Genomic DNA, 21648 nt, shown 5'->3' with positions numbered 1-21648 from the left:
ATAAGATTACAGTGGCAGTAATCACTTTTTGAAAACCATTATGATCTTTAGCCAATTTAGCAAAAGACATCAACTAGTTCAAGCAGCTTCCTAATCATATTGCTTTTCCGTCCCAAAAAAAAGTAGATTTTATTTTTAATGTGCAAGTGCGGTAGGAAATAAAGAAAAAGGGTCAGAGATAATTAGTTCTCAAAGTTGGGGGAAAAAATTTACAAAATATAATACTGGCATTTGATGTAAAACGTATGAAATCTTGATTATCTCTTTATATTAATTTTATTATAGAATGTGTTCATTTATATCTAGGTGATTAGTTTTGAATGATTCTTTCAAAAAAAGAGTTTAAATTACTACCTGTAAAATATTAGCTGTATGTTCTCGTTAACAAGACATTGAAACCTTGGAAAGGGCTCCTTCCTGAATAGATATTTACTAAGATTCTGAACTTAGGTAACCAAGTAGTTGATCTCAGCTCCATTAGAATAAAGGGCTTACTTCAGATCTAAATCCACAGAATTATGAATAGGATGGATGATTTAAAGTGACATCAATCCACATGATTTTTGTAACTGTCTAAAAATGTTAGTTGTCTGTTTAAAAAGTGTTCAAGTTTTTAACTAAGTAGTTTATAAGTAAGCCAAGACTTCTTCAAAAAGGTATTTGAAGATACATACCAAAGAATTTTTATGTCCACTGATGTTATATGGAAATCAGTAATTCCTCAATGAAACATTAAGAATTTAAATGATACACAAGGCACTGACTGTATAATTACTCATAAAAATATATACAGATGTTTTTGTAAGTGTTTTCATGCTTCCTATTTCATACATTGATGGAACATCTTTAAATGTCTTGTGTTTTAATGATATAACCTCCCTTTTACCAATATGCTTCATTCTCAAGGGGTTTTTTTTGTTTGTTTGTTTGTTTGTGGGTTTTTTGGTTTTTTTTTTTTTTTTTTTTTTTTTTTTTTTTTTTTTAATAAGTAGGCATAACTAGTGTTGTTTTCCACTTATCTGAAGTTGAATGAAAAAGCTTTGCTTTTTGAATGAATGAAAAACTCTTTGTTTTGGCAGTTGTACTGCATTAACTACACACTCTTTTTGAGGCATGACAGTTCAGTATAAACCTTTGTCCTGTATAGTTATTTCAGTGATTTTTTTTTAAGCTGTGACCTAGTCCGAAATCCAGAAATTAACTTTATGACAAAAAGAAGCTCAAAAAGATTTTTGATAATATTTTTTCCTCTAGCAGAAAACATTACTTGCTGTTAGCTTTTAATTTGAGCAAGAAAACTGAAAACTCTAGAATAAAATGTGATGGGTTTAATTTATTTATCAGATTAAACAGAGATAGCAGTTTAACAAAGGATGTTCATTAACATCTTTCTTTCTTTCTTTCTTTCTTTCTTTCTTTCTTTCTTTCTTTCTTTCTTTCTTTCTTTCTTTCTTTCTTTCTTTCTTTCTTTCTTTCTTTCTTATTATGTATTCTTTCTGCAAAATTATGTTAGTTCTGTTACCAAGTTGCATATACCTACCTAGAATTTTGCAGGTTACTTTGCAAGTTACTTTGATATCACTGAATCATATTTATTGTTTTGAAAATCTTTTAGCAAGCTGTTCCACCATCTCAAGACACAATCCCTTAGAAACAACTATATAATTTCTTTTGAGAATGTATAGTAGAAATACATCCAATAGATTTTTTTTTTTTTTTTTGAGAAGTGCTTTAATACCTGTTTTTTATGATGAATAACTCTCCCTTGAACACACAAATCAAGCATTAAGGGCCATGTAACAGATATATCATAAAAATACCAGTGTAAGTTTTCTTGCAGTCTTTCCAAATTATAGATCAGTCATGATTTTCCAAAGATTATGGGGTATCCTTCACTTTTCTCTTAAGGATGCTGAATATTGCTGATTGCATTCATTTCTATATTTTGTGTGGGGTACTTTTACTAAAAATACTTTTAATTGAGTTCTTCCCAATAGCTCCTATAGTTAAGGTGAATGAGAATAATGATAGGTGAGGAAAGGTTAGAATAGAGACTTTTGAAGTCACATTCTTAAAGGAAACACCATTCCTGAGCAACCAGGGGTGTTCATTCAGTTGCCATCTCAGAGAAATCAAACAGAATCCCTGAAATAGAAGACAGGAGAGGGAAACAAATAGTAATAAAGAAGCTGAAATTGCTAAGGGGAATAAAAGGAATATCCAGAAAAAAAACAAAATACCACCCAAAAAAAAGAGAAAACAAACCGAAAACCACACCACACCCTACTACCAGATGATTAGTTTGATTTTGACAGTGATGCCATTCTTGAGTTCTTGCTTGAAGTGTCTAAGCAATATTATTTAAGGAGGTCAGTGCTTTTCTGTACCCATACTTTAAGAATAAGGCCTTATTTTGAGACTTCAAGTATCCCAGGTCAATTGGAGAATTCTATGTTTGTCAAAGGCTTGACTATAAAAAGAATGAAATAAGCGTGTAAGAATATTTTAGGTTATGAAAATGTGATTTGAAAACATATTGCATATTGCAAACATTTACATGCAAATATTTATGTATTTTTTTTAAAAAAAAAATATACTTTCTATAATTTGGACTGATGATGTTTTTCAAAATTCCTCTTGCAAGTTATGCTTAAAGAGGAGAGTTAGTTTCTGTAAACCTTGTCCCATCTGGCTGTGTGTTTCTCACTTCTGCTGTAGAAGTTCAGGGTCCACAGGAAATCTGACTATGGGTTGTACAAACAAAAGTAAATTAAATCTAAAACATAAAAGGTGGTAGGAAATTTTGAATAGTCTTCTGCTGTTGACCCTCATCATCTTTATTTTATTACTATTTATTATTTTCTTGACTGTTTTACCTTGATGTCATCTTTTATATGCCGAAAGATTCATGTTGCCTCTTAAAGTGCTGCTGTTGGGTACAGCTGGGCTAACGGGCCTGTGAAATCAGAGTATAAATTCCTCAGCATTTGAGCTTTTGGAAGTGAAAATGCTGTGACAAAGTACAGTGTCACTGGAGCCTATTACCAGTGCTGTCAGTTTGCAGTGAAAGAAGCACACCCCAAAATGTCAGGCAGCGGGATTGTTGTCGAGAAGTAATTAGGAACAATTAGCCAGTCTCCCTGCCAGACAGATCGGTGTTTCTCTTTTTGCCCTTCCCCCTGCTGAGACTGCAGGGTAAGGAGTTGTGGCAATGATGGTTCCGTGGTAGAGAGAGAGAGTGTGTGTATGTGGGTGTGTGTGTGTGTGTCCGTGCGGGCGCCCCGGCCCCCTCCCCGCCCCGCCGCATTGTGGAGGGAGGGACCGCGGCCGCCTCCGCCGCCGTGCGGGGCCGGGCGCTGTCCGTGGTGCTGAGCCCGGCGGGACGGGCGCTGTCCGATGTGCTGATCCAGCGGGGCCGGGCGCTGTCTGAGGTGCTGATCCAGCGGGGCCGGGCGCTGTCTGAGGTGCTGATCCCCGCGGGGCCGGGAGCTGTCCGAGGTGCTGAGCCGTGCCTCCCGGGCGGCACCATGGTGTTCGCTCCAGGTAAGGGCAGCTGCATCCCGATCCTAGCCGGGTAGCCTCGCAGGAAGGCCCCGGCCGTGCCGGAGAGCTGCTGCGGGGAGGGGGTGAGGGGTGAGGCAGAGCTGCCAGCAGACAGAGGCAGGTAGGTTCAAAGAAGGTGGTTGAGCTTAGGATTTCTTTTGCTGTGCATCCAAAGGTTATGAGGGTCACTCCTGTGGTTCTCATCAGTAACTGGAGCCTCCTATACAAGTGTGCAGGGTGCTGTGCCTGTCAGACTGAACTAAAGGGTCATGAAGGGGGATGTGGCCTTGCAGTGACTCCCCTTCTGCACCCACACCAGTGGCTGCCAATATGACCATCCCTGAAACTCATGGAGATGATTTACAGATTTAATTTTCTCTTTCCTCCCCCTCAAAAGAAAATAAATATTTGAATGAAAAGGAACAGAAAGTTTGTTCAGTCCAGTTTTTTACTGGAACAAAATTGAAGATTTCAGCAGTTCATTTCTAAAGTGAGATCTCACTGTATAAGGGTGCAGAATCTCTAGTGCATACTTTTGCATTAACCCATAAAAGAGGCAAAACTACTGCAAATTTTTGTTGGATGTGGTATATTCTCCTTGCAAATAGGCAGGTGGTTGTTCAGAAAGGGATGACAAGGATGACAGGCCCAGTAGCTCCTGGGTGTAAATGTAAGTCATGCGTAATACCTTCTGTAGGGGCATGACTTTAAAATAACTTCATTAAAGATGTATAACTTTCAGTAAAATAGTGGGTCAATAGAAAAGGGAAAGTAAATGCTGCAGCTTGACAATGAATAACTATTAATACGTTTGCTTTGCAAAGCTAACAGAAGTTTTATCTTCCTTGAAATTCTATATCCAGTCTCTGAAAGGGTAAGAATCCAAAAGCTGACTGACTTTACTAACCAAATTGAGTCTCATTTTTTGGAAAAAAAAAAAATACTACCTCTTTTCAACAGTCTTGTTAGTTTTGTCTATTTAACTGCCTGGTTGCTTTCTAATTTCATATGTTCATGTTTATATCGGGTTCTGAAATTGGGGCCAAGTTATTTATCTTAATAGAATGATCCACTGCTTTTTGTAATACACCTTTCAACATTAGTGGCTCTTTCCTGAACTCCTTTTGTCTGTCAGACTGTCGCCATTAACTGTACAAGTTTTTGAAATGCTCTGTGGGACTGGACTACTGCAGGAAGAGATTATCACTAAAATAATGAAAATATGCACATTTTTTCTCCAAAGGCTGACAAAGAACAGATCCCAAAGCTCATTAATAACTGCATGAATTGTTCTTTTCACAACTCTAATCCATAGACAGAAAAAAGATCCCCTGTCCAAAACTGTTTAATGTAGTCATTCTTCAGTTTTCCTTTACTCAAAGAAAAGCTCATGGTCTCCTTGCAAATGTTGCCATAAAATAAATACAGAAATTAAATGGGAATTTGTAAAAGAGATGATAAAACAATCTATTGTGTTCTGACAAAGCAAGCCTGAGCAGATCAAATTTTTTTATTGCTTTTCTTCCCTGCAGATAGCTCTGCCCTGGCATTATCTCTTCTCTAGATATTTAAAATAATAATAATAATAAAAAAATTATGCATCTTTAGCATCTTCACAGTACTTAAGGCCATATGATATAAAAATACTATAAGTTTACTAAAAAAATGAGTTTAATTTCTTTAGTCAACTTTCTGATTTTATCTCACTGTGATGAATGACCTCATTTTCTGTCCCATTTATTTGTTGGGGTGTGAGGGGAGAGGAAGTAAAAGATTTATCTAACTATAAATGGTTATGGTCAAAATGATAAACTTCCAGGATGGGATAGAACAAAAAACCCAACAAAACAACAATCAAGAGGAAATTCTTTTCCAGAAACAAAAATTATGGAAGTTGTTTACCTGACAACAAAGATAAGATTTTGCACGGGAATAAGATGATGGTCCTTTTATTAAGGTCTTGGATGTGTTATTTCAGAACTCTGAATTAATGAGCTATTTTTATAAACTGTTTAGTAGAACCAGCTTATCAAGTTTAACTTTTAAAGAGGTGAAGCCTACTGACTGTTTACTGAATACATACTTTCCTGTTAATCTTCGGCTCCCTAAAACTTGTATCTCCTATGTTGAATAAAATAACACAACAAACCAGCACAAAAACAACCTCCAAAGAAACCTGGATATTACTGAGATAGATAGATAGACAGATAGACAGATAGATAGATAGATAGATAGATAGATAGATAGATAGATAGATAGATATTATAAAATGGCCAGTATTTCATGCCAAAATTTGACCTCCTGGCTCATTTTAGACATTTGTAGGTATGCAAAAAGGTATTCTTCATTCTCTTCATTTATTCATATTCTTCCATCCCACTTAAAATTAACATTGAGACTTCCAGAAAATCAACTAAGAGTACATTTTTACCTTACTTGGTTTAATTTGGCTAGGGTTTCATTGCACTGTCTTGGGCTGATTGATGGGTGATATGCTGATGTATAGGAAATGCAGTCCCAATTCTATGAGATGTCTGGGCACTCATTCTTCCTGGATAATTCACACATGTTGTGGTGCCCTTGGGGTGGGGGAATGATACATGAAATTCATAAAAGCTAGGTGTTACAAGGTTTAGCTTCTCTACTTTTCCTGAACTGAAATACTTTAGGCAGTTTGAGAAGTAGATAAAAATGTGTTATAGTGTAAAATTTCAAGGATTAGATCAAAAAAATGAGAAAAGTCATAATTTTGAATTGGCAGATATTTTTACAAAGTTTTTCTTAAATTTTCTTTAGAAGGTAGTATATTACAGAATTTTAAGAAATATCAATGCCAGATTAGCCTATAAAATATTGGTAACTATGAATAATTCCACAGATTAAATATATGCTTCTGTGAGGTAGGAAATGAAGAGGTATTAAAACATTTATTTGTTCTAACACATTAGTAAAAATTAGGTTTTTTACTTACATCATTAGTTTACAAATATGTGATCACCTCCAATATCAGCATTTACAAGATTTAACAGTAACTTTAAATGTTACTAATCAAACAACATTTTTGCAGACTTTCACTTACTTTTCCAAGAAGATTACCTTGGGCATATTCCTTGCTTATTTTCAGTCCCAAAATATTTTCTTAGTGCAAAGATTAAAAAAAAACAATAACAACCAACCAACCAAAAACACCCCCCCACAACTCTTTACTTCTGATATGTCTGAAGACACACAATGCAAAGGTGGTTTTCATGCTTCAAGAATTTTTTTATGATGCGTTTTTGCACAAATCACTCAAACACTTATGTCTTAGGCAGCTCAGACATTCTTAGTAAGTTTCTAACTTTATTCCCAAACTAATTTTAAAAATGCAGGCCATGGCTGTGCTATGTCAGTACATACATATAAGGGCAAAGGCCTAAGGGGTTTTCTAAGCAAATCTCCCTAGACTATAATTTCAGTGATCATTTTAGTATATTTTGAGAATTTTACACTACTCTTACTCTGTAAAACTGTAAATAAAATAACCAAATAATAGAGTTTCATCATTGTAGGCCATAATTGTTTCATCCAGTACAAAGATTTGGTTGTTTTATGGGGGCTTTTTGGTATGTTTGGTTGGTTGGTTTTTGGCATAGTTTATTTTAGAAAGGAATCCATTTTGAACTGAATACCTCAAGAAAGGTTGGAATATTTACATTGACAATTGTTTCAGGTCAAACACTCCCTTTCTTAATCTTGTGCCTACTTTGAATTGTGTGATTTCATCTTTCAGGTGAATCTTTTTATTTGTCAGTGTAATTTGAAGAATTCCTCTTACCTGACAGTTTCCCTGTAACTAGAAACTCAGATACTCTACTCCATTCCCTATATCCTAAAAGAAGGAGGAAAATATAGAATTAATTTTTGTATCAATATTTTTGTGTTAAAAAAATGTGTGAACACAAGGTTTACAGATAGACATTAGAGAAGAAGGAATATTCACAGCTCAGCACCTTTTTCATGCAACAGCAACACCAGTAGGTTTTCAATGAGCTTTTCATCAGCACAGCTGTTCTTAACATTTTTAAGCTGGGAGCAATATAGCAGACATGTATAATGACACTGAAGATCAGAAACGCATCCTGTACCAAACATTTTAGGAATCTCATTACACTGCAATTGAAGACATAGCAGCTGCATACTGAAACAGATGTGCTTCCTGGTCTGAATAGTCCTGATATTCTCCAGTGGAAAAGCTGGGATAGCAACAACCTGTTGTGTTACAGAATGTGAAGACGTGACATTTCTTGCCATAATTTTTCTGCTTTTGATTATAATGTTACAAGTACTATTGCAGATTCCTGACCACAATGCCCAGATCAAGGCAGTAATGAAAGGCTTGTTCATGCATGCAAAAATTGCTATCAATAACTTTACTTCTTTGAAAGAATCTTGTGGGATATCTCCCATGTTTGTGCCAACTGTGGTACTCTGGCACTCAGTTATGAAGCATCTTTCATCCATGAGAACAAGGCAGGAAACAGTCCTTATCCTTATTAACTGCTGTGCTACATTCTGCTAATTCTCTAAGTTCTGCACTTCCCCCCCAAAAAAATCTCAAATAAAAAAATGTAGAAGTACATACATGTAGGATTCTTATTTGATAGGTTAATGTCGATAAAGTCCATGTGTAAGACATGATCTGAAAGTGAAAAACAAAACTGTTTGACAACCTCATGCAGTCTGATATAATGGAGGTTTTGTTCAGTATTTGTTATGGCTGGTAGTGAGTGTGGAGGCCATTTGCTGCCCAAAAGTGTCTGAATACATTTACAGCTCTTAACAGTATTCAAAGTGTTTTCCACCTGGTGGGAAGAAATCATATAGGAGGAAATTCCTTACTCACTTTTGCTGAGGAAAAATGTTTCTTGTGCTGACCTTTTCCCAGTGACACATTGATCTTTCCCCTGCTGTGAAACTCCACTAGCAGACCTCATTAGTTAGGTGAAAGAAATTTAGTTCACAGACATTCTGAAATGTGATGAAATTAGCAAGTTAAGAAAATAATCATCAGTCCTAGGTGCAATCTTTCTTTAAAGTACGAATCAATATAATGTTTAAAAATGGCACAGAATTTATCTTTTCAAATTATTTTTAACAGAACTGAAGCTTTGAATAAGTGAGGCTGGCACCTTTCACTTCACTGTCACTGGATTGAATCCTATTCAGGTTAGATGTGAGAATAATTCTGTTGCCACAATGGCTGTGTATGGCCTATATAGAAGGAAATGTTCCGAGTTGGGGGATAGTGGTAATAAGTGATACAGTCTTTATTAACATCCTTACTGGAACTCTTTATTGAGCAGGAAAGTCAAATCCTGAATGTATAAAAAGAATTACTTACACTGACCTCTAGAGTTTGTCCCTCCAAGTCATCAGTCTTGCAGGTGAATTGATCTCTTTTACTTGTCATAGACATAAATAGTATGATTCCAATCTTTTAAGTTTCATTGTGCTAATGGAAATAAATGCCCTTACTGTAAAATATAGTGAAAGGTAGATTTATTTCTATGCCTCCAATCTTGTCTATTAAAGATTTTGTTAAGGACATAATACATTGTACAGATAATAGGTTAAGCAAAACTTATTTGCAAGCAATGCATTTAAATTTATTTATAAGCTTTGTGAAATTTTGGACTACTAGTTGGCCATCTGCATTGTGGTTTTTACATAATAACTTGAAAGATTCTACACAACTTTAGTGCATGTCAGTTGGAACAGAGTCTTTACTGATGTTAGCAGAAATAAAAAACTGGCCTGAATAGTCCTAAAATGCTTCAGGTTCCTTCAGAGTGCCTCGGCAGGGAAGTCAGGACAGGTGATGCCTGTGTAACTGTTGTCTGCCCCTGCCCTTGCAAAGCCTGTAGTTGTTTATCCAGAAGATGCTGAGATGCTGTCTTCCTTCTTCAAGAGAGGTGTGGTTTCTTTGGGTTGTGGTGGGTTTGTTTGTTGTTTTTTTTTTTGGTGGTTGTTTGTTTTGTTGTTGTTGTTGGTTTTGTGTTTGTGGTTTTTTTTTTTTTTTTTTTTTTTTTTTTTTTTTTTTTTAATGAAGAAGTAAATTGAGCCATATTCCACTCAGGTATTTCTCTAATGGTGAGGCAGACATAACCTCCAGTGGATTACTTGCATTTTCTTCACTTTTGCAGCATGTGTATTTGATAAAATAACCATGCATTTTCTGTCTTTGGGCAGTGAATCCCCTCATGATTTATCACTACAGAGGGTTGCATATCCATTAACACTTCTGTTAAATACTTGCAGATTGACATTACATTTTGTCTTGAAGTAAGTTTTCTAAATAGAGCAGAAAATATTTCTCTGGGAAGACAGAGAATCAGTTTCAGAAGTGGAAAACAGCATGTGATGTCATCTTGTAGAAAATTTCTGTCAAGATTACAGCTATGAAATAAAAAATACAAAAAAAGAGTTTTGCTCTTTCAAGGTTCCTTTTAGATTTATATAAGTTTTGATTTACTTTCTATCACGACTTTGTGTGTTTAAGTGTATATGTATATGCCACAGCTTGAAGCTGTGTCCAGGGAGGCTTAAGCTGGATATTAGAAAAAGGTTTTTCACCCAGGGGGTGTCTGGGCACTGGTACAGCTCCCCAGGGAAGTGGTCATGGCACCAAGCTTGACAGAGTTCAAAAGTGTTTGGACAATGCTCTCAAGCACAGAGTGTGACTCTTGGGAGCTGTCCTGAACAGGGCAGGAGTTGGACCTGATAATCCTGATGGGTCCCGTCCAATTCTGTAATTCTGAGATTCTACATACATACATACATACATACATACATACATATATATATATAATCTCAGCCTCAGTTGCTAATAGCTGTATTTACAGCTTTCATACTCCACTCACATTCTAAAATAAACAGGGAAAAAAATCTGTACTGCTGTACATGTACAAATTTAGGGCTTTGGGGGGGGGGGATTTTTTTTTCTTGGGGGTTTTTGTTGTGGGGTTTAGGGTTAATTTTAGTGCTATAGAAGGACTCTGCTTACTTGACATTAGTCCAGACAATTTTTGACTCTGAATAATCTGGTAGAAATTGAAATATATCTAAAATGTAGCAGGATGTTTTCACTGGCTAAAACATGATGTTTGCTGGCTCTTTACAGGTTCTGTAACCTCACCCCTATTTTCTACACTTACAAAAGAAAAACAGGTTCAGATATTGCAAATTTTAATTAACTTGTACATAGTTCTTTAAGACCAATACCCACAGAGAAGTTCTGGATGCCCTATGGCAGCGGGTATATAATTATATGTTCTTTAAGCTCCCTTCCCACCCAAACCAATCTAGGATTCTATGATATGGGTCACCTGTATCTGTGCCTCTGGACCTCTCCTGCTTTGTAAGAATCACAGCTTTTGATGTAGAGAGGTTTCTTATTTTAATATTTGAAATATGTTCTGTAAAAGAAGTAGGAAAATTGTGCAGATGAAGAGAATAAAAATTTTTCATTAACTTTGAAGCAGCTGGTCCCAGATGCTCTTTAGCAAATACCTTATTTTTAATACACTGAACTGCAGCCTAATACTCAAAAACCCTTTTAAATTAATCTTAGTTTGCAGTATTGAATCCAGAAATATTCCTTTTGGGACCAAAATCCGAGTATCACATTTATGGGTTTAAGTGTGGCAGAATTGCCACTGACTAATATTTTGAACTACATTCAGTCTTCAAAGCTGAAAGACACAGTCCTTAAGGAGTGAATTTATTGCTATATGTGAAAATACCAAGAAAATATGTAGATTGAAATGTGTAATCTGGTTTTAGTTAATATTATTGAACTATGGCAAGAAAGCTTACTAAAACATTGAAAAAATGCTTAAGGATGGGTCTTAGCAATCTCTTAATCTAAAAAAAAAATCATTTTTCCCTGATGTATTTCAAATAGTATGAAATAACATGCTGGAGTCTTTGAAAAGATAGCTTTATATAGCAAAAAAAAACCAAAGAGAAATCCAGTTATTCTTATCTCTTAAGAAAGAGTAAAAATTCAGTGGGAAAAAAATTACAAAACCTGAGCTGAGATATAGCTAATGTCTGGATAAAAAGGTACAATGGAGTATTGCTCTGGAGTTATTAGTATGTCATTTGAGACAGCTTATCTGCATTTCTGCTCTTTTCTTTTGCTCTTATATTCTTCCTCCACTTGTATTCAGAGCAGAGTTATTTCAGCTTCATTCTTAAAATTTGTTTTGAAGAGCAAAGTAGTCTGTGCTGGCCCCCTTCATAATACAGTTCTTCTTCCATACTGGTTAAACAGCAGGAATTGGGAATGAGGTTAGGGCAGAAAATAAAATGGAACTGAACCTAAACTTTTCTAGTGAAATTCAATGTTGCAATCCCCTGCACACAGCAGGTCAGGGAATTGGAAAAACACAGGATCCTACATTAAGGTATTTTTGGTATTTCTGATATATTCAATGTCCTCTCTTCTTCCTCAAGGAATTAAGGTAAGTGAGTCTTGCCTCGTAATGCTTGACAGCTATTAGTCAGGACATCACCGGGCTCTGTTTTAGAGTTTAAGAAATAGTACTGGACAGAATTAACTCTAGTGCAGCTAAGAATGCCTTTTGTTTTTTGGTTTTTTTTTTAGATTAAATTTGCAGCTTCATTGTAGGAACTTTTATGAGCTGGTATCATTACTGACATTGAGACAAATTGTGTCTCTAATTCTGTAAAATAGTTTAATGACTCTCATGCAAAGTTGGTTTGTGCACATGTGTTGGAAAGTCTTCAGCCCTGGCTGATTGCCAAGTTCATTCATTGTGGATGTAATTAACATGACTCATCAACATTTCCTGACTATGGATCTCTTCTTCAAATTAGCCTTCTTGTGCTGAAATCCCAGCACCAACCTCTAAAGCAAATCAAAGACAGAGATTTTTTAACCACTTCAGTTCACAGATTACAAAATATTCACCAGAGGAGGCTCACCTGGAACTTCCATGCTGTTGCCAACAAGATGGAGAGATACATCACTGACTAATGCCAAAGGGAAGCTAAAGAACTGAACTTAGTTTATTGTAAAATATCAATATTGATGCAAAGAATGTTACTGTTAATTATTACAACATACACACATACATGATGTTGATACAAACCTGCCAGGCTCTGTAAGGTTTTTCAATATGCATAGTTTAAACACAATGTAGGTAATAACATGCAGCTTTTTTCTGTATACACAGCTCCCATGAATCCACACTGAACCTTCTGATGAAACCTACTTATACTTTCATTCCATTTAAAATTTTCATTTGTATTGGCAAGCTGAATTATAAAAAAATTAGTTATAATTTTCAATAGAATTGAAATTGATTTTCCAGAGATCAGTATTTTCTAATAAAAATAATAATAATAATAATGATAATAATAATAATTTTAAAACTAACTCTAATGTTGCAGTGCTGCAGGAAAGAGTAAACACTAGTTATTGCAATCCAAAGCAATATATTGCTAAAACTAATGGTAAATTTTTAGTTAAAGACTATACCTGCATAATCTTATGTAAATTTGAAGAGAGAGATATTTACTTCTTGGCTCTTGCAGCTTCAGAGTTTTTACATAAATTTAAATTGTAGCTAACAGGAATGCATTATGGGTAATTCTGAGTTTTAAATTAATCAGAAGTTTGTTTAGGGGAATGTGAATTTTATTCTTAGTTTTAGATATGATTAAGTTCAAAGTGTTTTCTACAACCTACAGGAATAAAAGTTACAAGCTTTGAGGAAAGGTGAATTAAAAGGTCTTCAACTCCCCCAATGTTTATTGACAGCATTAGTGGATCTGGGATAGACTTGCATCTTTGCAAGATCTTGCCTGTCATAGTTTACCATCATGATAGTATTCCTAATAATCCTGTGAAAATGTACAGTAGAGAACTTAGTTGTTGATTCAACCGAATTACCCATTATTGAGTGTTACTTATTAGGAGTGTTTATAAGATGTAATAAATTCACTTCTAGCAAGCTGAAAGGAAATAACCCCAGGAGATATCAACAGAAAGTGCAGGAGACTACTTTGATTGCAGGCTGGAAAGGAAGTGACTCAGGATGCTTTGAAGAAAGTGAAGTGTATAAATGAGAAAAGGCTCATGTGCAACCAGAGTGAAGTTCTTAAACATTTCATCTGCTAAATGCTTTTTCTCTGTAGTTTTTCCTTTATTCCTAGTATACCTTTCTAGAATATTCCATAGTCTAGAAACATCTTGGAGGATGTAAAATCTTATACACAAGTTCTTGGGCTTAAAATATTATTAGTTCTATTAATTGAAATGAATACTTGGAATTTACTTCAAATATTATTTTTCCAAACTTCTACTGTATTTTTCTTCATGGGGGACATCCTCAAGCAAGCCAATTTCAAGGCACTGATACATGCCACTAGTTTTAGTTGGAATATGTGATGGGTTCCTGCAGCCAGTCCAAGATTTTGATGCTTTATGGCTGTCTCAAACTGTACTTTGGATTGCAGAACCAGACCAGAGTTTAAAAGTCACTTTTCACCTGCTGAGTTACTTGGCATAAAATTTACGGAGAGTAGTATGAAGTAATAAAAACATACTAAAGAGACTTCATCATGTGTTGATGATAAAATTGCTGCTTTGTATTTAACATAAATTAACCCAGATATTTCAGTTCTCTGTTTAAAGAATTGGGGTGCTGGGTATGAGAGGTGAGCATCTGAAGATAGAGTACATGTGAAGATTTTCTAACATCAAGAGAAAAATGTAGTTTTTACACAAAGATAACTGATAGGCAGCATGTATTTCTGACATAGTTCAAGTTTTTCCCAGAAATTACCTCAAATGATCTATTTGTCATGGAATTTTAACTTAATAGTTACACTTCAAATCTTAAAAAATGTTAGATAAAAATTAATTGTATTTTATCATCCTAGTAACTCTCATTTTGATTAGCTAAACACCACATACCTAGCCAGCAGGATTTATGTCTTTTTTATGAAAATGTGCAGTTCTTAAGGTGTCTAATTAATTCTATAGGCACTCAAATTTCTGCCAGGATGTCCACAGCAGTCTGTGTTTCAGCAAGGTGGGCACAGATATGTTCCAGCTCAGCTCCTTTGGGTTTCTTGTATGAGTCATCTCTGCTTTCCTTAGTCAATCCCTTTCTTCTTGCTCCGAGTAGGTCCAGTGTATCAATAAATGCATGAGCTTCTCAAAAAACAACTAGTTAACTGTTTTCCTTGAAATGAATAATTGGAAGAGGATGTAGTGGGCATGCTCTTTGTGAGATTGCTGTTTACTTATTCAGGAAGTGGAAAAGTGATTGATCACAGCCTAACCATTTAAAATCACAGGAATGCAGTAGATTTGTGGTTGGAAGGGACCTCTGAAGGTCATCTTGTCCAACTACTACTGAAGCAGGATCATGCTGAGGGGACAGGATCATGTCCCGTTGGGCCAGCTGTAATAGATACCGTACAACCAGGGGAGCTGGATGTCTGTGTTTGACTGCTTGAAATCTTTGGAAGTCCAGCTCCTACAAAAAATGGTCCCAACACAGGCTCTGACCTGGGTCAAACACAGTGTTAGATATCACCCTCTAAAATAACTATAATTTTCACCTGCTTTCTAATTTAGATGGTCCACACAAGCTGCCAATGGTCTCATAATTCCCATCACCTCAGGCAAACAGCTTTGTTCTCTGTGTCTGGAGCCAATTATCTCTTATTATCTGGGTTACTATCATCCTAACCATTTTTCACAAATATAAATGAAGTTTATTCAAGCTGCTTTGTTTCCTTTCTGTGCATACCTAACCCCTCAGAGGCTGGGCAGAGGTAGTCCAGAGGTTTTGGGATCCTTATACTTGGTTATCTCAGCAGACAAAAGAATCATCTAGTGAGTTAGTGCTGAGCAGATATAATCTACATCTCACTTCTCTGTGTGGTGCCTTCAGACTGGTCTTGCTCCTAAATAAACTACTGAAAAGCACAAGGAGAAATGCACTAGAAAACTCTTTTTTTTTTTTTTCTTTTTTTTTTTTCCTTTTTTTTTTTCCTTCCCAGCTGAATGTTTCTATGGATGACCTTTCTAAAGTAAAAAATATTTAAACATCAGATTTTGTAGATTAATTGGCAAGGACCAAATAAATAAGAAGCATCCCTAAGGAGAGGAAACTGAGTAATTTTCAGCAGTGGTGTACTTAATGACAGTATGTTTTCACTGATAATTTCTGGAGGGTTGTGGCTTTGAGGATTGGCAAATTTTTCACATTTCATATAACCTCATTGTCTATTCCAACATATGCATTTGTATTTAGAATTTCATGTTTATCCCTGCTTTTGTTAATACATTATCTTCTGAACACCAGATGTGTTGACTGATCTTTTTCAGCCAAGCAAGAAGACTAATTAGTTGTGTGATAAAATATAAGTTCATATTTGAGTAATGAAGAATTATCTGTACTGTATCTGTTAAGTAACATTTAACTCCATCCAAAACCACACTGTTTCAAGTGCTGAGGAGTGGAAAAAACTGAATCAGGGAAGCTGACTGTGCCAAGAATTCAAGTGTTTTTTTTCAGTCAGCTTTTCCAGTTAAAATGTACATTTTCACAGGTTTTAACCTCTTACTTGCCTTTACAGTGGTGAGGACCTCAGACCTGGACACAGTACACCAGTCTCACAGGAGCTGAGCACAGGGATAGAATCACCTCCCTTGCCTCCTGGCCATGCTCTTTTTGTGAACACCGGCATACATTTCTGGGCTACAAACCATCTCATTTCCAGCTTCTTGTCTACCAGTATCCCCAAGTACTTCTCCACAAATCTGCTGATAATAAATTCACCACCCAGTCTGCATTGACATCGTTACTTTGACCCAGGTGCAGGACCCCTTGTCTCTTCCCTCAACCATATAGCATATTCCCTAAGGAATAATCTTCTTTTCTTTCTAGCTTAAGTTTCCTTGGAAAAAAAAAAAAAAAAATCTGAAAGAACATTGGGAATTTATCACAATTTCAGATATATACCTCTCATAAAAGCACCTGACCTTTAATTCACTGTGTTTGATTTCTCTCAGGACACAATTAATATATGTCATTAGAACAGACAGTACAAATCCTATTTAATGAAATACTTGAGCATAACAGTCAATTTAGAAAGAACTGAGATGAGTATCTTTAAAAATTTTAAAATCAAATGTAGTGATGTCAAAAGCACCTAGTCTAAGCATTTCAATTAGCAACTGATTTCCTATATGTCAATAAGTCTACATCAGAATTATTTTTTTTAATCAGTAACAGCTTTGACCGTTGTGAAGCATTCTTCATTGTCCAAATTGCTATTTATGTTAGAAGTCAAAATACTTTTAAAGAGAAACCTCTTAACATGAACTGCTCTTCTTCATTACTAGATGTCAGTAGTCACACTACATTATTTTTTCTCCAGATTTTAACACTTTAGTCAAACAAGGAAGTTTCACATAAAAATATGTATTTGTCAGGTAGCCATAGAAAATGTTCTCTGTTTTACCTACAGCAATTTGAATGTTTCTTAATGTTTTGCAGATATTTTTGAAAATCTATCTAAGGGTTAATAAACTGACTAAACAAAATATTGTACCTTGAAGTCAATTGGAATTTGATGGGTAAGGGCTTTCAATCTGAAGTAAAAGTAAAAAAAAAGGTTAATGAGGCAGTGTTTTTTTCTATATGGTGGTGAGGGTGTACATGTCGGGTTTGCAAAATAAAGTCCAATTCACTATCCAGAAGCACAGCTCAAGTCAAAATGGATGTGATTCACAGCTGGATGAGAAAACTTTCCATTCCTATCTTACTGCAAAACACATCTGTGCTTGTTTCTGTTGTGAAATCACAGCTGTCCCAGAGCTGGGGAGTGGGTAATTGAGCTGTGTGACTCAAAGTCTCCCCCTTCATTCAATCATGTGGTGCTGAGCACGCAGAGGCACTTTCCACCCTAATTCATCGTCTTCAATACTGGCAGGTTTCCTATGTAATAAACTGTCCCTAGTCACTCCGTGATTTTGTCCCCCCGCCTCCTCTTTTTCCATCCCTCACTTTTTCATGGACTAGCCCCAAGTTCTTAGTTCCCTTTCTTTTTTGTTTGGCTCTGGCAGGTGAGAAGCCAGGGACAGAGCAAGATGAAGTTAAGCTGCAGATTGCCAGTAAGCAGATTGTACAGACTGCTATCCTCCGAGCAGTGCAACAAGTTTCCCAGGAGAGGCAGCAAAAGGAGAAGCGAACAAACGCCAGTACAAGCCTCCAACTAGAAAGAGGAAAACTAACCAAGAAGCATGAAAAGAAGTAAAGGAGCAAACTGGGGTTTTTCAACTCTGGCCTGCAATTTTTTTCAGCCTTCTCTTTAGAATCAGCTGTATTGCTAGTGCAATGCTACTGCTGTAAAGCAAACCAAAGTATTATCACACCTAGACATAGGGTAAAACTGCAATAGTCCTCATCTGAGAAATATTAAGTGCATTAGATGAATGACTCCGTATTTATGCAGTGCCTCTTAACAGAAACAATAACCATAGATGTAAAAGTAGTTTCAAGCACAAGCTCTTATGATATGAGCTTATTCCCGAAAGCTTGCTCCCGGTGCACTTTCATGCTAAGTTCTGCATGCAACATTTACGTCAGTTCAGCTGGATGGACTCTTCTCTGTGTTACTGGGCTCACTGAAGCTGTCTTCGCTGAAGAAATTGTTTATTGTCGGGTGTAGCAGAATGCTTTCAGGCTCCCTTGAAGCACGGGTTTGTACTTTGCTTTTATTAGACATGAACTATGTGAAATGGCAGTATAAAGTGGATTTGGTAAGTTTTGTGAACCAGTTTATTTTTTCATCTTGGGGGAAGAAAAAAGCAATCCAATAAGACTGCAGTGACTGTGATCTATGACTTTGATAATATACCTGTGATCTATGTCTTTTTTTAAAAGAAGTTAAATACTGAAGTTTTAGTCTACTTATTTAAATACTTCTATACTTCTGCATAAAAATCACTTGTGCCTCAACTATTCCTTTAAATTTTCTTGATACTGAAAGAAAATGAACTGATGTGATGATAAGGAGTTGGCCAGCATTTGCTCCAGTTTTGCAACTTTGCTGGGTTTTGATTTACAGAAAGTGAAAGCTGAAGTGTCTTTTAAAAAGGGGGTTGAATATATTAATATCTTTAAGGATGAAAATATACAGTATCTGAATTCTGTCATGGTAGGTATTTCTCACCTCCTGGGTGGAAAGTGACTTTAGATATTTGCAGTTGTTACGTACATTCAACGTAAATAGCCCTGGGAGAAGCTGGTAATAGAGAGCTTATCCTTTCAACTGCTCTATAGAGCTGAAGAAATCCATGATGTTTCTGAAAATGCAAATTAAATAAATGTACCCTTCACTTTTATGCTCCCTTTGTATAATGATGATTGCACTATTATACATCTGAAATGAATAACAGTATATTTAATTCTAGAAATATCTTGTAGCTCTGCTTCAAATAAATTTCTGTAGTAATACACCTGGAAATACAAAGAAGAAGATGCCCTGCAAAACTTTCCTAATGGCTTCTCTACTCAGCTAGATGATCCTCAAAGAGACTGTGGGTTAAATAATTGGCTATTACTTACTGTGTCCTGTTGCTTGTGTTAAACAATTTTGGGATTCCTTCTCCTGGACAGAGGCTTAGTCAATGAATAATCACATACTGTATTATTAAGTCTTTGTAATCTGCTTGGTTTTTCTTTTTTAATTTAACACTGCTGACTCATACAAGATAGTGATTTAACTCAATTTTCTTTCACTTAAAAATGCAAAGAAGAATTCAGCATGATTGGAAGTGTTCCAAATCATCTAGTAATGAAAACTAACCTGGATTGTAAGTACACAGGTGGTTCATTTCTGTAGACATTGGGTGGATTTTACAGTCAGACAAACTTTAAAAAGTGAAAGTAGTTGGGTCTTGAGGCATGCATGTGTTTTTGTAATTGTTTTATTATTGGCTTTTTCACTAGTTCACCTTTGTTTGGGAGGTCACCCTTTTCTAAGTGCACTTTGCATTTTTGCCCTCTGAGAGCCTAAGAATAAAGAATCATAAATAAAGGCTCAGTCCTGAGGCTGATGAGCAGACAAATCTGGTGGATGAAAGAGAGCAAAACTGTTGTAGAGACTCTGTGGTGCAAAATGGTGTTTGCCACAGACTCACAATGTTGCAGGAAGGAGAGATGAAGAACATTTCCAGTTCTTCGAAATTATTTTACTTTTTAAATGCTTTTTGTCCCCAGACATTTGATATTTGTTTTGGTTTGGGGTTTTTTGGTTTGGTTGGGGGGGTTTGTTTTTTTTGGTTTTTTTTTTTTTTTTTTGTGGTTTTGTTTGTTTGTTTTGTTCTCTTTTTTTTGTTACTGTTAATAACATTCATGTCATTTTGAAACTGTTTCTTTGTGTGCTTTTTTTTTTTTTTTTAATTAATCATTTTGGTAAAAGAAGAATTTCAAAAATCAGTGATCTGGGCTTTTGCCACTGCTTCATATGAGCCTATTCCTCTCCTTCTCCCACTTTGTGCTTCTGCAATATCCCTTTACTGTCCCTTTGCTACTGTCCTAGTCCTATAAGTTACACTATTTATTACTTAACTGTTTAATAGTCGTGTCCATCATTGTCAGCATACCAATGCCATCAGAAAATGGAATAATAATATCTTGGGAAATCAAAAACAGCTGGAAGCCTTGGCTTGTTATGTGCTTACTAGACAATCTCATGAAGTAAGATGTGCTCATGAGGTTTGTAGTAATGAATGCATTTTTCAGCACAAAAAAAATTTGTATCTTAGAAATACAAGGCAATCAAAAAGATAACTATAAGTATTTAAAACAAACTCACCACTCATTAGTACTTATAGTGGTAAGTAAAATGTTGTACAAATATGTGAAATTATATATCACAACTCCAGAAGAACAGAAGAATCATGTGTGTGTGGCTATCCTGCACTGTGCTTGTTATGTTGGTTGATTACCACAATTTTGTCACCATATTGCACTCTCTTCGTAAGGTTGATAAAGCAACAATTCTAAATGGAGATTCACATGGCCACAACAGGATGTTGTAACAGATTACTAAATGCCAATGTACATCAAGTTTTTGGTCCAGTGTGATTACCCTGGAAATCCCTGCTCTAAAATATGTAAAACCAATGACTGTGACTTGGAAACAGCCATATTAATTTTATCATTTCAGAAAAATAAAAGCATTCTGTGATAATATTATGAGCTGGATTTTCTTGGATGTTTATTCAATAACAAAGAATTACCTAGATGTCTTACTGTCTCTACTCAAGTCATGTATGATTGGTTTTTTTTCTGATGACATTTTTTTAAGTGTCTCAGATAACAGTAAGTCTACAATGGTAAGTATATAAAATCACTATGTAATTATTCTCATTATGATTACCATGAAACATGCTGCAATTGTTCTTTAAATATGTGCCTATGTGTCTTGGTTTTGAAAGACAGGTGTCTGCCAGGGAAAGCTAGAGCCTCCCTTGGAAAGGAGAATGTAAACCCCCTTCCCTCTAAATTATTATAATTTTGCAATTAGGGGCTTTCAGGCAAAGATGGGAAATAGGAGTAGCAGTTCTTTACTAGGAACATTAAAAAAGGAAAATACAAGCGTAGTAGTATAAAAAAACAAGGAAGCAAACAAAAATCCTGGAAAAACCCTGGCAGAGTCAGGGATATGACCTGGCACCTTGGTGGTCAGAGTGTTAGAAGCAGTCCAAATAAATCCTCCTGGAGTAACAGATGTGGTTCTGTGGAGTAGAGATGGTCCTGTAGAAAGTCCAGTGGTGATGAGATGGGTCCAGTCTTCCTCCAGGAATCCAGTGGAAAAAAATTGATACCTTGTGTCATTCAGTCCCAGTTTTTATCTAGCTAGGAACAGTTGGCTTCTCCCCCCACTGTGTGGAGCATCTCACACTGGGATGATGGAACGTGTCATGTCATTGGTGGGCCCTAATGGCCCATTATCAGAAGATGTCCCCCTGGAGGATGGAGGGGTGGTGAAAGAGATAAGAAACAC

General features: G+C 35.9%; 1 protein-coding gene across 1 annotated transcript; it reads left to right on the top strand.

Annotated features, from left to right (window-relative positions):
* Nucleotides 1–3419: 3419 nt before the first annotated feature.
* On the top strand, nt 3420–20789 carry AKAIN1 (A-kinase anchor inhibitor 1). The gene is made up of 2 exons (XM_040071312.2): nt 3420–3543; nt 17699–20789. Exons 1-2 carry the CDS (start codon nt 3528–3530, stop codon nt 17887–17889), a joined length of 207 nt encoding a protein of 68 aa, XP_039927246.1. The 5' UTR covers nt 3420–3527; the 3' UTR covers nt 17890–20789.
* Nucleotides 20790–21648: the final 859 nt, after the last annotated feature.

This window comes from Hirundo rustica, chromosome 1 (assembly GCF_015227805.2).
Source record: "Hirundo rustica isolate bHirRus1 chromosome 1, bHirRus1.pri.v3, whole genome shotgun sequence".
NCBI lineage: Eukaryota > Metazoa > Chordata > Aves > Passeriformes > Hirundinidae > Hirundo > Hirundo rustica.
This window is presented reverse-complemented; position numbering and strand designations above follow the sequence as displayed.